Source organism: Toxorhynchites rutilus, chromosome 3, assembly GCF_029784135.1.
Source record: "Toxorhynchites rutilus septentrionalis strain SRP chromosome 3, ASM2978413v1, whole genome shotgun sequence".
NCBI lineage: Eukaryota > Metazoa > Arthropoda > Insecta > Diptera > Culicidae > Toxorhynchites > Toxorhynchites rutilus.
The window spans coordinates 220,344,270-220,362,281 of record NC_073746.1 but is presented as its reverse complement, the minus strand read 5'-3'; the positions used below and the strand labels follow the sequence as shown (position 1 = coordinate 220,362,281).

General features: G+C 38.4%; 1 protein-coding gene across 2 annotated transcripts; it reads right to left on the bottom strand.

The window, feature by feature from the left end:
* Positions 1–781: 781 nt before the first annotated feature.
* LOC129779873 (recQ-like DNA helicase Blm) lies at positions 782–13,799 on the bottom strand. Of its 2 annotated transcripts, XM_055787616.1 has the most exons (5): positions 13,357–13,799; positions 13,168–13,297; positions 10,704–13,106; positions 10,091–10,643; positions 782–2,986 (listed from the first exon to the last, which is right to left on the bottom strand). In XM_055787616.1, the coding sequence occupies exons 1-5, from the start codon at positions 13,467–13,469 to the stop codon at positions 1,791–1,793; spliced, it is 4,395 nt and encodes a 1,464-aa protein (XP_055643591.1). In that variant the 5' UTR covers positions 13,470–13,799; the 3' UTR covers positions 782–1,790. The 2 variants fall into 2 exon arrangements, with proteins under 2 accessions (XP_055643591.1, XP_055643592.1); XM_055787617.1 differs by lacking the exon at positions 13,357–13,799 and having other exon boundaries at positions 783–2,986; positions 10,704–13,120; positions 13,168–13,282.
* Positions 13,800–18,012: the final 4,213 nt, after the last annotated feature.

Sequence of the window (18,012 nt, the reverse complement as noted above, 5' to 3'; positions counted from 1 at the left end):
ACCAAGTGTAATTAGCAGGAAAGCTTCTGAAGATTATTCTTCCCCATCAGTAGGATATTTCCGTATCCAATATTGAATGCGCACGCAATCGATTATTGCTCAGTCGCCGAAAGTTTCGAACTCAGAGAGTTCATTCCCCTCTAGTTTGCCTTCCAAATTGCCATCGTAAACCACACCTTCTCTCGATGCAATCACACACAAAAAGCATACTTAAGCGATATTCTGGTGGTGAGACGCATTCATTTTTCGTGAGGACATCGACAAGACAACATCGTTGCATATCGTGCTGGAGGAGGTGGATGGCGAAGGATCGACACATATACGCGCAGAATTCTTTCCGTTTGGATGCCATTCAGCATCGAGAAAGTTCCGGAAAGATCTAATCATTTCTGGAATATAATCTGCCAGTTCCTCTGGGAATTTAAAAATACATTCATGTGAAAGAGTTTATTTGAATGTTTCCTATCTATGTAACACTGTGACCAAATATTTTTCAATCAAGTGCTATTAACAGGTGGTTATCGAGTTAGTATTAACCACTGGTGGGCTTCCAGTATCGAGAAAAATGTGGAAATATCTAATCGTTGCTGGAAAATAATTACATTCAAGCGAAAGAGTTTATTTTAATGTTTTCTATCCATAAAATATCCATCTAATACCTTTGGTTTTGTGATTTGTCAATCAAGTGCAGCTAGCAGGAAAGCTTCTGAAGATTATTCTTCAGAACAAGGTTTTCGTATCCTATATTGGATGCATAAAACCTTGTGCCTGCAACATGACGCTCTCGTTTTCGAAGTCCCCCAAATATTCATTTATTCATTCATCCAGAATGGATTTAGATTCAACTTCAAACAAATGATCTCTAAATCAACGATAGTCCTACGTCACCCTTGCGGTTATACCATAGATATAACCCACTTCCTGTTTTTTCTTTTTCCTTTCCAATCGTGCTTCATTCTGTTTCGCTGCTGCTCTGGTTGCCCGTTTTGGTCGGTACGATTTGAGGAGCACAAAATGGACCAATCAAAAATGGGCACATAGTGCATTTCGGCAATGCTTGATATTTCACAATTATTAAATTATTTATCTCAAGAAAAATGAAATGTTATTCGTTATGATAGATGCGTAGATATATTTCCTATCAATTGATGCAAAAACTTTTGCGATCTATTGAGAAATGCTCGAGTTATAAGCGTTCCAAATCTTGCATTTTTTCCTCCTTGTTCAGTGCCTAGATTCCCATTTCACCCCCTATATCTTCCGGTTAGACGTAGTCCTACGTCAAAAGGTCACTGGATTACGGTTATACTTATTACAAAGAACACGTGATACGAACAATACGGATGCGATTAATGATTTATTAACGATTAACATTAAACAAGAAGTTGACAAAGTACGTCTGATCGTTACAAGGGTTTTATTGGAACTGGTCTAAATCAACTGAGTGCGGGCCCTAAGTCATCTGAGTTGGGCCTTACTGTAGAAAACTACTGCTACTACTATTCCTTATCTTAGTAGATAGTTTAAGCGAGAGTGAGTTCTTCCGCTCTCGCCATCATCAGTAAAGCTGATGATCGGTCGAAAGCTTTCCTAATATTATACAATCATCAATGAACTTGAACTCAAAGAATATTAAAATGTAAAGTAAAACACTTATTTCCCACCCTGCGATGCTGAAGTTTGATATCTGTGATCTCATAGACGGAAAACGAAAATTTAATAAAAAAACATTTTTTATTCGCGGATGTATAAAAAAACAACGGTCTAATACAACTAGTGAAGATCCTATACTACCGGTTGTCCGGGAGTGGCAACAATCCAAATCCTGAAGTTCTCGACCGTGAACCACGACTACTACCACCACCTCTTGTGGAATCCCTTTTCGCAGTTGTACCACCTCGTCCAACTGCTGATTTCGTGCGTGCCCTTGTCTTCGATTTGGCACCTCTTCGGAAACGTTTTGCTCCGCGACCGCCCGACCCCCAACTTTTTCTTCGTTTTCCAGATCCAGCAGTTCCACTCGTTCCAGCTTCACGAGCTAGCCGGTTCCAATCCGTCTGATCATCACTAGCATCGCTGGCGCTATCGTTAGCAGCTTTATTACCGCCAGCTTCTGCGTCTAACATGAGACAAAGTTTTTCGGCAGCATAATTTTGAGTAATCTCTAATAATTGTTGGCCATACTTTTCGAAGTTTGCCTTTGTGACGTGGGGTAGAGCTAACATTTCTGCCTGTGTTTCCGGAAGTCTCTCTGACATAGCTTTGAGCGCTTGCATATTCATTACAGAGGCAAGCGTGACATTTTTCTCCGCAGCAAGTGTACGACAAATATCCAGCAAATCATTGTAGCAACGTTCCTGTAATTCTTTGAGTTGTGCATTACTTTGGGTGTCAAGTCTTGGTTCTCCCTCGAGGTCGATCTGTTGAACTCTTTTTCCTGAGGTTTTCTCTTTAATTGAGAAGTTGATACGAACTTCTCGGCTCATCAGTTTTTCTATTTTTGTGCCAATTTTCAAATATGCCTGTGGAATGTCGTTAGCGAAAATTAGATCCTCTTTCAGATAATCCTCGATAACCAATTTGTGCATCAGCCTTTGGATGTCATTCTTTTCCCAACTCTTAAGCCGTCCATGGTAAGGAGTTCGATGGTGATTATTGTCAAGGATTTTCTTCTGTTCGCTTCCTTTGAATACATCCACCAGGTGTAAAAGTGTGAATCGGTTTCTACCGCAGCAAAGGTCCCGTACACATTTTGCGATGGCCAGACAGTCGTCCGTGACGTCTACGGTTTTGTATTCCCCTTGCATGAGGCAATTATCACAAGCAGACGCGCGATTTGTCAAACACTGCTCACGTGTGAAATGTTCCGCGAAATAATTCAACTGCTGCGACCGTCGACAATCTGCCACATTTTCACAGTAGTTAACCATTCGGAAAAGATTGTGTATGTGCACTTGTTTGGCTTCATAAGAGATGGAACCACCGTCTGGAAGAGAAAACGTGTTAGGAAATTAAACTTTTGTGAAACATTTTGCCAAAAAATATTTTTTTTCATTCCACTTAATTTGCCCTCTAGTTCAGTTCTATTTTTTATTGTTGCTTAAGTTGTATATTGAGAAACAAAAACAGTTCATATTCTATATAGAATTTTAAATAATTTGTATCCCGCACATAGTGATGTCACGCCGTGGTAATTAAATACAGTAGAACCCCGATTAAGTGTGATTTTTTTTTTGTTAAAATATAGTTTATTTATAATAAGTATTTATGTTACAGAATTAAAATTTTATTAATCATTCAAATTCAATATGAATTCTAGTTCATTCAAATCAATTGCATTGTTATTTTTAATGTAATTTGTGATTCACATACAATATCCACGTCACGTTCTCGTTCCGTCCCGTCACGTTGCGTCAATTATTCTGTGAGGTCGTGTGTACCAGAGGACAGATAATGTAAAAGCCATGACCAAAACAAAAGATCAAGAACATACCACTCACTGAAAAATTTTGAAGATTTCTATAGCATTACCATGAATCTCGCTTTTATCTATTATGTACATCAACGACATTTTTTGATATTAACCTTTTTGCAGATGATACTGTGCTATTCATTGCAGCTAATTATTTGAATCAGGTCGTTTTAGATTTGAATTGAGATTTGTGTTCTTTAAGTAGATGGTTGAAGTATAAGCAATTAAAGTTGAATATAAATAAAACTAAATTTATGGAAATCTTGCGAAATCGTTCTAATGAAAACGTTTCATTAATTTCATTAATCATTCAAATTCAATATGAATTCTAGTTCATTCAAATCAATTGCATTGTTATTTTTAATGTAATTTGTGATTCACATACAACATCCACGTCACGTTCTCGTTCCGTCCCGTCACGTTGCGTCAATTATTCTGTAAGGTCGTGTGTACCAGAGGACAGATAATGTAAAATCCATGACCAAAACAAAAAATCAAGAACATACCACTCACTGAAAAATTTCGAAGAATGCTATAGCATTACCATGAATGTCGCTTTTATCTATTATGTACATCAACGACATTTTTTGATATTAACCTTTTTGCAGATGATACTGTGCTATTCATTGCAGCTAATGATTTGAATCAGGTCGTTTTAGATTTGAATTGAGATTTGCGTTCTTTAAGTAGATGGTTGAAGTATAAGCAATTAAAGTTGAATATAAATAAAACTAAATTTATGGAAATCTTGCGAAATCGTTCTAATGAAAAAACGTCTCGCTTCTTTCCAGCAATCCCTCCGGCAACAGAAAAAGAGGAACTCAGCGCGCACGATGGCTAGACCAGATCGAAAGTGACTTGCAAGTGTTAAGACGCCTGGTGACAAACAGCCCAAAACTGAGTTGAATGGAGACGACTTCTTGACACAGCACGAGCCACTCCGGCTCTCGTTTGATAGTTAGTGAGTGAGGATCTAATATTGTTGGGAACATGGACATCCCTATTATGAGAACTTCCTCTCAGAATACTTGTGAAATGCGAAGTCACAAACACACTTTTGATAGAAAACATTGAAAAAATTCTTCATCTAAATATATAATCTCGGTTTATGAGAATTTATCACGACTACATTTCGTCAGACATTTGTTTTCCATTGTTTACTCCAGACCGTGCACACTTCACCATTAGCAGTTCTTCAATTGAATACGATTTGTCGTTGAAACAAGCAACTCTTGGGATTCCGGATCAGCTGCGATCAATTTCCATTCCCCATATTTTTAATCGAAAGACCAAAAAGTCAATTGCATGAAAAGATACTTCACTGATGGGTCTCGCCTCAATGGATCCACTGGCTTCGGTGTCTTGAATGAAAACTTTTGCGCCTTCCGTAAAATGCAGGAACTTCGTTCCGTTTATGCTGCTGAGCTGGCAGCAATCGACTTCGCATTGGGGATGATCTCCAACAAGCCTGCAGACCATTACTTCATTTTCCCGGATAGTCTCAGTTCGCTTGAGGCTCTCCAGTCGATGAAAACTGGAAGGCACCCATCCTATTTCTTCACAAAAGTGAGGCAGCAGATGAGTGCACTGATCGAAAGATCTTATAAGATAACCTTTGTATGGGTCTCCTCTCATTGCTCAATTTCTGGCAATGAGAAGGTGGACACCCTCGCAAAGGTGGGTGCCTAGGAAGGCGAATTGTTTAATAGACAGATTTCATACGATGATTTTTTTCCCAACTAATGCGTCACAGTTCGCTTTAGAGTTGACAAACCGATTGGGATACTGGAATTCTTGGGCGGTGGTTACATTCATGTACACCAAATGTTTCGAGAGCGTGGTTCAAAGGTTTGGACGTAATCGTTATTTCATTCGTGTGAGTAGACTTATGTCCAACCACTACACTCTATCCATCTTCTATAAGACCACCCTGATGAATAGTAGGTATAGAATATAGGAGTGTGATTTTTTTTGTGACGATATCCACGCAAAAACGGTAGGAGAGAGGATTCTAGAACATGTATGTAATCCTTGAATGATGTGAAAGCTAGTTTGAGCTTTCCGGTTGCACAGAATCCCGCCCAACCCATGCACGAGCCTCCACCAAAATTCCTGGTTGAAAGATACTGTTCCTTCTTCCGTTAATCACGCCAGTACCCGCTGAAACCATCAGGATCATCCAAATTGAACTTTTTTTCGTCACTGAAGACAACCTATACATTGAAGAACTTTTCGTTATGCTATATAGCTAAATGTATTTGTAAACATTCTTTGTCACAACATATCATGTCCCACTGTTGGGTAATGTGAGATTTGGCAAAACTCAGACGTCTTCCGATGTGAGATGGTGTAAGATAAGGAGCTTTAACCTTTTAAACCCTCTTTATGTGAGGATTTTTCTTATCAAAACTTGACGAATTGTCACCCGAGTAACATTTAAATTGAAATATTGCTTTATTTGCATAAGCGATTTTGAGGAATTCGAAGCTATTTTAGCTATTTCCCGCTTATCCCGGACAGAGAGCTTTGATTTACGTGGAGCTTTCTCCTTCTAATCGTATCCTTGAGGATTGGCCACTACTGAGCACTACTTGATGGGATCGTACAATCCGACGAAAAATTTCTCTGATACCAACATTTTCATGGTGAAATGCATCGATTTGTCTTTCTTCTTTCTCTGTGAGCACTTTTCCCTCTGGCATTTTCCAAATTAATGGATCAAAACAACTAAAACAACGGAAAATGTAACTGGTTTCATACAAACTTGACACTTGAAAATTAGGAAAACATACGGCGCTTGCAGCGTGCATATGTATTAGTAATCTATAGGGCAGGCAAAAGTGATCGCTGCATAGGCTTTATATGGATCGACAAGATTGAGCTTTGTTTAAATAATTATTTTAGCGAAATAAGTATAACAATTACGCACTACTCTATATTAATAACATGCGAATATATGTTTCTTTACGTGAATATATATATTTTTTTCTCTATTATAGTGACTTTCAACACATGAAGTGTATTCCCATTCAGGCTTTATGCTTTTTGCCCTTGAATGCTGGTCTCGTGGAGAATTCTATTTCGTTGCAACACAAACAGTTAGAATTTCAACAAGATACATTCATATATTGTTGAATGCTTAAAATAAAGTATGTTTAGGGTAAATTTCGTTCAAAAGAGTTGTTTGTTTATTTCTTGTGCCTAAATATGATAATTTCAGATGTCCAGTTTTTATAAGACCATTTCAAAATTCATAAATATTATGAATAATTGGCAACCTTGCCATTTCGGCTAATAACCTGGAAAATTCGTGTTGGAAAACTATTTTTCAAATTCTGCTGAACGAATCTCTTAATATTTTTCCATGTCTTCGAAATTGCGGCCTTGAGCTCTTCAACCGTGGTGTACCGTTTTCCCTCAGTGTAGATTCTGCGTATCCCAGTCAAAAAGGACCAGTTAAAAAAATATGTTTTTGGTTCTTAATCCATTGTTTAGTTTCCCTGCTGGTATGAATAGTAGGTATAGAATATAGGAGTGTGATTTTTTTGTGACGATATCCACGCAAAAACGGTAGGAGAGAGGATTCTAGAACATGTATGTAATCCTTGAATGATGTGAAAGCTAGTTTGAGCTTTCCGGTTGCACAGAATCCCGCCCAACCCATGCACGAGCCTCCACCAAAATTCCTGGTTGAAAGATACTGTTCCTTCTTCCGTTAATCACGCCAGTACCCGCTGAAACCATCAGGATCATCCAAATTGAACTTTTTTTCGTCACTGAAGACAACCTATACATTGAAGAACTTTTCGTTATGCTATATAGCTAAATGTATTTGTAACCATTCTTTGTCACAACATATCATGTCCCACTGTTGGGTAATGTGAGATTTGGCAAAACTCAGACGTCTTCCGATGTGAGATGGTAAGTAATGGATCAAAACAACTAAAACAACGGAAAATGTAACTGGTTTCATACAAACTTGACACTTGAAAATTAGGAAAACATACGGCGCTTGCAGCGTGCATATGTATTAGTAATCTATAGGGCAGGCAAAAGTGATCGCTGCATAGGCTTTATATGGATCGACATAATTGAGCTTTGTTTAAATAATTATTTTAGCGAAATAAGTATAACAATTACGCACTACTCTATATTAATAACATGCGAATATATGTTTCTTTACGTGAATATATATATATTTTTCTCTATTATAGTGACTTTCAACACATGAAGTGTATTCCCATTCAGGCTTTATGCTTTTTGCCCTTGAATGCTGGTCTCGTGGAGAAGTAAACTATAATGAACATTCGTGTGCAGATGTCCTTAATCGGTGGTTAGTTCCCCCAAAAAAGTGGTTGATTATGTTGAAATTGAAGACATATTCAACCAGAAAGATCAACCAACCCTCAGATATGGGCACCAGTATGCTCTGCGGAGAAGTTAAATATGTTTATAAGAAAGTTGATCGTAAACGGAGAAAATCCATTGATTATCCAATTCATGGAAAATACAAGGAAGCATCCGGAAGGAAGGAAGCTTTTCTGCCAATTTTGCTAATTTTTCGATTCAAATTTAGTGGGAAAGTCGCTCAATGAACATCGCGAAAAAGGTGCTAGTAAATTAAATAATACGCGTCACACAAAAACTCTTGTTCATGAAATAGCTTGCCTAACTGTTTCACAAAGTTCATGTTAGTTCTATGATTAATTTCGCGTTAATAGAAAGACCGCAACTATATTTGAATCATCTACAAGAACGCCGATTGATAATAAATCCGCTTATGTTGCATAGAAACTACGAATGTAAACAAACGAGGTGTACCCAACACATGCTCTGCATGTATGTGTAGCAAGAGCCCTATTCGTTTACGCTCAGCGCTTGCATACACACACACATGAACATCATGCAGTGTATAGGGCGCTTGCAGCGTGCATATGTATTAGTGATCTGTTGGGCAGGCAAAAGAGATCGCTGCATAGGATTTATATGGATCGACAAGATTGAGCTTTGTTTAAATAATTATTTTGGCGGAATAGTTATAGAAATTACGCGCTACACTATATTAATAACATGCGAATATATGTCTCTTTACATAAAAATATTTACTATTAGCGTCAAAGCCATATACACGGAGAAAAATAGAAATTTCTGTTATGGCTATGATCCATATCAATGGAAGCAGATTGATTATTCAAAAAGTTTCACAGAAACAATCCAAATCGCACATTGCGATTGTATAGCCGGATTAGGTAAAGTGTGCTCCCATTTAGGCTTTGTGGTTTTTGCCCTGGTCTCGTGAAGAAGCAAACTATAATGAATATTCGTATGAAGATATCCTTAATCGGTGGTTAGTTTCGCCAAAAAAGCAGATGATTATATTGAAATTAAGAACATATTCAGCCAGAAAGATCAACCAACCCTCAGATATGATTTCTGGGTACCTGAATGCTCTGCGTAGACGTGAAATATGGTTATAAGATCGGAAAATAAATATGGTTATAATGATCGGAAACGAAGAAAATCCATCAATTGGCTAATTCATGGAAAATACAAGGAAGCATTCGAACGTGAGCTCGAGCCTCTGTGTCTTGAATCTAGGTCCGAACATGCTGATAATCCTTTCCTGTTATTTTTCGATTCAAATCTAGTGGGAAAGTCGCCAAATGAACATCGCGAAATAGGTGCTAGTAAGTTAAGCAATATGCGTCACACAAAAGCTCTTGTCCGGTAAATAGTTTGTCTAACTGTTTCACAAAGTTAATGTTAGTTCTATGAAATATTTCGCGCTAATAGAGAGATTGCAACTATATTTAAATCATCTACTATAACGTCGTTTGATAATGAATCCGTTTCTGCTGCATAGAAGCTACGAATGTAAATAAATGATGTTTGCCCAACAGATGCTCTGCATATATGTGTAGCAAGAGCCCTATGGTAGTCACCAATATTTACACACTAGAATATAAATGGAAACATTGTTTACAATGACACAAAGCAGCAAGATCATCACCTGGTCTTATAGAAGTTGGACAGAGTGTACTCACTAGATGTGCATCTCCACAGAATAAATCTTGTTCAAGGCAATCCCCCTTATTCTACGCGGCGAGTGACGTGAGATAGCAAAGTTCCTCGCTTCATTGTGGAAGCTACATTACTTTTAAACTTCTTTTTGAAACCCGAGTCGAAACATATGAGGACACGACTTCAAATCTCACCTAGTGACAAACTATAGTCACGCCATTCGCCTGCAGGAATGCAGTGACTTGGGCCATCTCACCTCATTCGCCGCGCGGAATAAAGGGGAATGTCTGTTGGTGTGGAAACGGTTACGATGACATCGGTCATGCAATGGCAATGTACGGATAATTAAGCAGCCAGAGAGTACCTTTTGAATACCCTTGAGGCATTAGAATTAAGTCGAAAATTTTTATTTATCGTAAATTAGTGACTCCGCAAAGCTTATGCGTTTGAGCCTTACAAATTAATGAATTGGAAAGAAAAAACGAAATTTTCAATTTTGCGAGGTGACTTATGTCAGATCAACTAATCCAAGCATCGGGATGGGGCAAAATGATTTCGGGCGAAATATTACACAGTTTATGCGAAATCCAAACATACCTCGATCCATCATTTTCCTGTAACGCAGCATATCCGAGTAGTTGTAAAACAGTATACATGTCGCCAACTCGCCGTCTCGGCCCGCTCGCCCCGCTTCTTGGTAATAGCCTTCAATACTCTTGGGCATCGAATGATGAATGACGTACCGGACGTCCGGTTTATCTATGCCCATACCAAATGCGATCGTGGCGCAAACTACTTTGATTTTATCAGTTATCCAATCCTTCTGCGTCGATTCTCGCTGGGAATCAGACAATCCAGCATGGTAGCTTTTCGCTTTTATTCCAGCGCCTTTCAAATCTCCCGCGAGCTGATCGCAATCTTTCTTCGATAAACAATATACAATACCGGATGCCCGGGGAAATTTGCCCTTGATCAGATCTATGATCTCCGCTTTCGTAGCGACACCTTGCTTGGGACGAATGATGTATTTCAGATTTGGCCGGTTGAAACTGCACAAAAACCACCTGGTGTTAGGCTGCAATCTCAACTGTTTTACCACGTCTGTTCTCACCCGAAGATTTGCAGTTGCGGTAAGCGCTATTGTAGGGATCTGAGAAAAATTTTTTTGCTTTAAATTGGAATTTACAGAATAAGTAATTTGTTTTCTCACGGTAGGAAATTGTTCCCGCAAAACCGATAGTTTCTTGTAGTCCGGTCGAAAATCGTGTCCCCAGGCCGATACACAGTGTGCTTCATCTATCACAAACCGCGCGAGTTGTTTCATCCTGTACAAACCACTCAAAATGTTCTGGAAGCGACCGGATGAGCAAATTTTCTCCGGGGTAACATATAGTAATTTTAGAACGGGCTTTGGCCTTTCTAGATCGACATAGATCTTTTGCTGATCCGCATACGAAACTTCTCCCGACAAGTGTGCGGCAGAAATATCAAGCGAGTTCAGTTTGTTGACCTGGTCCAGAATGAGAGATTTTAACGGGCTGACAACAACCGTTACACCCTCCGTCAGTAGGGCAGGAAGCTGGTAGCAAAGTGATTTTCCGCCCCCTGTCGGCATCAGCACAAAGCAATCATTCCCCAGCAGTGTAGCATTTATCACTTGCAACTGATTGGGTCGAAAAGAACGGAGACCAAATATTTCACGAAAAACTACTTTGAGTTGTTCAGAATGCGGGTAGTTCATGCCATCGAATTCTCCGGAAAGTCCATCGTTGCGTACTCCTGAGTGGAAATTTCCTAGCGAGTTTTGAGTGTTCGAACTGCTCGAGCCAATTGGCGCCTGATTATCCACATCATCCAGAAGTCGACAAAGTTCAGCATCCCTATTTGGTTCTTTTCGCTGAAAGTCGGAGACACTAACAAAATCGTTGGACACTCGCGGGTTGTTATCCTCGAATTGAGATGGGTCGTAAACCTGCCATCCATCATCATCCACTTGGGTTTCCACGTTTTCTATGAATTGTGTGTTACGAAGAGATGTTTCGTTTGCGTTAAAAGTTATGCGTGGCTCTGTTCGGCGAAATGAACCAGGCGGTGTTACTAAATCTATTGAACTCAAGTTCCGTTGGTTGGATCGTCCCTTGTCGATTAACTCTGCTTCGCGGATACTATCCATAATACTTTCGATGTCATCATCATCTTCATCTTCATTCACAGGATTCTGCGTTTCTACAATTTTTTCGTCGGTTTTACTATCATTCAGGCTATGCAATGTCCCAGCTAGGGGTTTCTTGAAAACGAATCCGCTTGATTTTTTCTGCGAATCGCTAATGTTTGTGGTAGGAGTCGAAATTCCAGCTAAGTCATTCTCAAAATCCCGAACAGGATGCTTGTTCGAGACACGCATGGTTGAAGCATTCAGAACTAGTGGTGTCTTGTCTGTGTCATTTAATACCGAATCATTGAAGGGTTCGATTCGACTTTTACGGGATCCTATCGATGGTTTCTTCAGATCATTAAAATTGTCCAATGCTTTTTCGTTAACCTTAATTTTACCGCGCACATTTTCTATCAACGACTTGAGCTTACTGTATGTGGCCATCTCAAATTTGGGTATTGAGCCAAAAAATTCGACCGGAATTTGCGATATAATGTCAAAAAACTTTCCGAGTAATAGATGGTTTGTTTCTTTCAGGTACTGACATTGACTCTCAATCTCTGTTTTTGACAGTCCCTTTTTCGTAAATCGTGGACTATTGAGCACTTCAACTATACATTCATTCAGCTCGGGATCAAAGCGAACGGATGGTTTCTGTTTTGCTGGACTCAGAATGCGATCCAAATTTCCACTACTATTGGAAGTACTTAATAATTTCTTTTCATCTTTTGCTTTCATCGGCAATGGTGCTATTTCTTTTGGAAAAGCTGTGCTATCTTCTTGTGATTTCTTATTTGCAGTGAATAACTTACTGGTAGTATCCGGACTTTCGTCACAAGCGTCTCGTAATGCTGCTCTAAGTTTAGGTCTAAAAATAAAATTAGATGAACCAGCAAGAGGAGCTTTATCCTGAGTTTTAATATTTTGTTGTTCAACTCCGCTAATTATCGTGTTTGACCTCACAGGCACATTTATCGCACTGAGGGGGGTTGAACTGGAAGGTCTATTTGTTTTATTCTCAAATGCATCGTCGCCGTCATTCACCGGTGTCATATTTAGATCGATAGGCTTCTTTAAAGTTTCGTTCAAACCAGCGAGCAAAGATGCGGCCTTAGGAGTTTTGTATTCGAATTTCCCTATACTTCGCGAAGTTGTTTGTGACAGATTTTTCAAGGGGCTCACCTTCGCCAAATTTTCCTCTAATTTCTTTGTTGCCTTGCGATAGCTTGAATCGTTTTCCAAATCAAGTTCTAATTTCATAGACACTGTGTTGGCCTCTAAACAGTACTTCGAAACTAGCAGATCGTACTCATCAGGATTACTAGCAGCAGTATTTGATTCAGTAGCAACACTTTTCGAATCGCTGTCTTGCAGTTTACGTACTAAATTTTCTTTTGGCTTAACGGGTGAATTGTCAGAATCACTCGAGACAATCTCAATAGTATTGGACCGTTTAGTCTGCGAATGAGAAACTATATAATAATCATTTTACATTTAATGGAACCGACAACCGACCAACCTTTGGAAACTTAGTTTTGAAAATGCTAGGTGAGCGCAGTAGGGCCTCTTCATCCGACTTCGTTGCAGGATTGGATTGTGTAGCTTTTTCCACATTTTTTCCAATACCGTTGATATTGATCGTAGAAGTACTAGTGAAAATAAGCCGTTTGTAACAAGAGCACGTTTTCCTCAAGAATCTAAAACCTACCATTCGTTTTCTTCAGTTTTGTCTTTTTTTGAGATAAATGCCATTAAACTTGTTTGCTTCTTTGGATCGGATCTTGAAGATGCCGATGTAGAACAAAAAGACTTTCGCGACATTTTAACTATTTCACATTAAGGAACAATTGATACATATATTTATCTCACAAACAAATTCCAAATAAGAAACAAAATATGAGTAGAACTGCTCCACAGGTTTACATTGCGCTGCATATGTTGTTTATACCGCTATTTATCTTTTGTTTTGCACAATTGTGACACATGCTTTGATAGCACGGCTTACAGAGACAAGGCTAGTTCTTTAGCGAGTAAACATTTTTTGATGACGTCATCCGAATTGTCAGTGTAAACAGTCGCCAGTTGTATTTTGTTTTCCGACTTACGCGTAAATGTTCCTGAAATGAAAAATCGAAAATGGTTCAATGCGCTGTGAGCGGGTGTATAAATTATGAAAATGACATTATCGGACCAAAAAAGAGATTCTTTCGCTTTCCGAAAAACCGAGAATTATGTTCTTTGTGGATAAATGTTTTATCAATTTATTCATGGTGGTCAATATAATCAACTATATTATCAACGCACAAACTTACAAAGCACGAAAAATAAAAAATAAGAACACATTGTTTACTTCAACGACTCAGATGACGTCACTAAAAAATGACTGATCCGTAGTAGCTAGCCTTGTCTCTGTAAGCCGTGCTTTGATAGCAGAGATGCCAGATTTGAAGACATGTGTGAATTTCATGATGTAAAGACATACTGCGAAAAGACGTAATTTTGTGAAGACACAGTATTGTAAAAATGAATGAAAGCATAATTGTTTCACGGAAAGCTTTTTGGAGGTCGATTTTTTGAAACGAATCATAAACCAACAACGATATAAAACATGTGAAGATGTGTCGAGCGTTGTGTGTAGAGATAGGCAAACCGTTCATCAACTGTTCAAAAGAACTAGTTCACCAAATAGAGTGAACGAACGGTCGTTCTTTTTCACTGGGCAAAAGCTCACATGAACTTTGTACGAAGACCGCTGGCTGAAATGTGTATACAGTTCAGTTCAGAACGAACTGTGTACGATGAACGATGAACTGTGTATGCAGTTCAGAACGAACTGTGTACGATGACCGCTGGCGGAACTGCGTATACAGTTCAGAACGAACTGACCGCTGGCTGAACTGTATATACAGTTCAGAACGAACTGTGTATGGTGATCGGTGTATAAGAGGGAGGCGAGCGAACGAGTAAGAGCCCCCGCAGACTGCAGACTGACTTGTCGACCGATCAGTCTGTAGTTCGGTAGGCTTCTTAATGAGTACGGAGAGGTATGCATGTGCGCACATTACACTGATTCAGTTGGGTCGGTTTTTGCACTAGTAGGCCGATCCGACCAAACTGTCGGCTGAAAAAAAGTCTGTAGTGTGCGGGGGCTCTGATAGTTGAATGCTGCTGCAAGGTAAATAGTTATCAAATTAACGAATGGAAGTAAACGATATCCCCATGAAATAACAAAAATAAGATGTCGGTGTTGCCGTTTACATAATAAAACGCAATATTTCAGGATACGGTGGTTCTTAAATTGGATCGTTCGATTATTTATCAAATAAAGTTTGAATTTCATATTTTTAAGTTTAGGGTAATATTTCAGTGAGATATGCAAATCTACCTCACAAAAAAAAACAGTTGAAAGCGAAACGATTCAAACAGTCTTTTTTAACAGCAAATAAAAATTTGCGTCGCTGAAATGAAATGTTTTTATATTATATCATATTGTGCTCGATAATTTCGAGAAAGTCGTTCGCGTTTGATACAGTTTTGCTATAGAAGTTATTGTAAAACATTGTAAGATAAGCAGCGCAATGCTAGTTTGTACTGAAAAGACTGTACCACGGCTCAAACTAAATCAAAATTTCAAAATCATAGTTTGATTTTCTATTCTGCTAAGATATTTTTAACAAAATTCGGACATATAATTATTTGCTAGCAAACAGCATTTTATTTTTTTTACAGAACAGTCCTACATAACATCTAACTTTTGTTTATACTTGCTTTGGCATATCCCTCTAATGTACGAAAGAGTGAGTGAACTGCTCAAAAGAACTAATTCACTTAGGTGAACGGTTGGTCACTGAACTGTTCATCAAAGTGGAGCGTTTTGCCCATCTCTAGTTGTGTGAAACTATTTGAAACATTTACCTGGCAGCCCTGCTGACTTCATAACAACCAGTACAATCATTCGAGAATATACAATTTTGGTAATTCCCACCCAATTATGAACCAATTTGAGTAGGGCTGCTAAGCCGCCATCTTTTTGTAGCCAGCATAGAGAATCATAAGCATAAAAAACATAACATAAAATTAAAAATGTGTGCTACGCGTGATCCTGCAGCAGTGATTTTAAATGCAAATCGCCAAATAAAGCTTTCGGATGAGTGTCCAAACGTCATTTTTCAAAGGAAACCTACCAACGGAATCATTGGTTACAGGCCATTGCAAATACCGAACATATTTGCATCAATATTGACTCCAAACAATAAACAATGCGTGAACCCTAAACGCAAGCCTAGCTTTATGCTGTCTACTCTCAATTTGTGTTGGTTGTGATAGGGTTAACTATATTCAATGTTTTCAGTAAATACTTTTATCCCATCTGGTATCTCTGAGAGCTGCGTTTCTTTGTTTGCAACCGATGTTTGTCCCGAAACCGAAACTGCGGTTTAATGAACCGATTTATGTATTTTCATAAGAATACAATCTGTATACATGTCTACATAGTAAAAGTTTTAAAGTGATTTTTTTCTTCAAACGGCCACCATTTTGTCAAAAAAACATGTTTTGGACTTGTCCGAGATCCGTGCGACAACGGCATCTTTACTGTTCAGAATCTGTTCGATTTTAGAATAAAAAGAAGGACTGGATTTTTGTACGCCGTGGAACAATTTTTTTTTGAGAACCAGCTTGTAACTGATACAATTTCGATTCTTTGTGTTATTGTCCAGAGCTCGAAAAAACGTTCGAAATTCGAAATTACGAAGCAAAAAAACAAAGCAACATTTTCTGGAATCAGCGCTCTTCAGGTACGTTCTTGTTAGAGATGGGCAAATCAGCTCATCATGGTGAGCGGCTGATCATTTTGAACAGCTCTTCAGCTCAGTGGAATTTTGCGGTTGTCCACACAATTGCATATGAAACGTAACTACCATGGCACATTGAAAACGAATGCTTTCCTAATTGACATAAAGGAAAAAATAAGCTAATTGTATTTGTAATTACAGTAAAACCTGTTTTTGTGCGGTTTTTTATGCGATTTTGTTTTATGCTAGCTACTGATGAAGTTTAGTACGATTTTTCATGCTATTTTTTGTGTGGTCCCTATCCTCCGCACAAAAACAGGTTTTCGTGTATATACAAACTAAGACTGATATAAATTTTAATAATATAATATACAACAACTACAGCATGCTGAAATCCAACTTAGGAGATACTGAACTTAAACAACAGAAGAACCAGAAGTTGCCAAATGAAACCGTTTAAAAATGTGAATATTCAAGATATTTTGTTTCCCTCATATTCACATTTCTTACATTTCCTTCTTTCCATATTTCTCTTTTTGAAATCCACACTTGCTTACTTACTTAATCAGCAAAAGGCCCCAGTGGCCTGTGCTGTACACAAAATTCGTCTCGGTTTAAAGCTATTTGTCGCCAGTCTGCAGTCTGCGTAGGATCCGCAAGTCGGCTTCTACTTGGTCGTACCGTATTGCCTCTTCTCCTAGTTCCTATCGGGTCGTCATATCCACACACGCAATGATAAAATAAATATGTTTCCATTAATAGGCGTCACGCGAAATAGTTATACACGATGACAAAGGTCCAAAGAGACAGCTACCATCTGTATCTATCAGATTAGCAAACGCGAAAATATTAGAATTAGTTTTATTCTAAAAATTTGTTTGTTCCACTTGGTAGTTCATCACCATTATCAATCCATTACGAATCAATCATCAGCATTGATGCCGGGTTATTATTGAATTGTTTTGATTCAGCACGCGAAAATTAATTTATGTGTTCCCGTAGTCATGCTTAAATAAAATATAATATATTTATTTTATTTGTAAACAGTTATTGATATAATATAATTTTTAAATTTTGTAATGCGTTTAAATGGAAAATACAACTAAAAAACGAACGATCAAATATCTTCAAATTAAAAACCTTTTTCTATCTAAAGCTAATGAAAACGAAAATAAACTGACTACATATCACAAAGAGCGGGAGACAGATAATTCTTTCCCATCTCACAACTCACACTCTCTGCAGCTCTGCTGCTCCACAGCTCCGCAGCTCTTCAGTTTGCAGCTCTGCAGCTCATCAGCTCATCAGCTCAACGGCAACGGTCTCAGCTCTTCAGCTCCGATATGATCTGCGTTTTTTTATTGCGAGCCGATCCGAAACCGCTCACTATAATGAAGCGATTCGGATGAACAGCTTATGAGTGAATGGCACATCTGTTGTTCTTGTTCTGTACTAATGTATTTAATTCCAGGAAAATAACAGATGAAAAAGAATCAAACTCACTCGATCATTTATTTTATTTTCTGAACCCTCTGGAAGGATGAACCTTATGATCATTTAGAAATGGTTTT

Excerpts from the sequence above, each read along its gene's own strand:
- LOC129779873 (XM_055787616.1), bottom strand. The coding sequence starts at position 13,469 with ATGTCGCGAAAGTCTTTTTGTTCTACATCGGCATCTTCAAGATCCGAT. Across the intron at positions 13,298-13,356 it reads AAAACTGAAGAAAACGAATG|TACTTCTACGATCAATATCA; the intron begins GTAGGTTTTAGA and ends TATTTTCACTAG. Across the intron at positions 2,987-10,090 it reads CAGGAAAATGATGGATCGAG|ACGGTGGTTCCATCTCTTAT; the intron begins GTATGTTTGGAT and ends TTTCTCTTCCAG.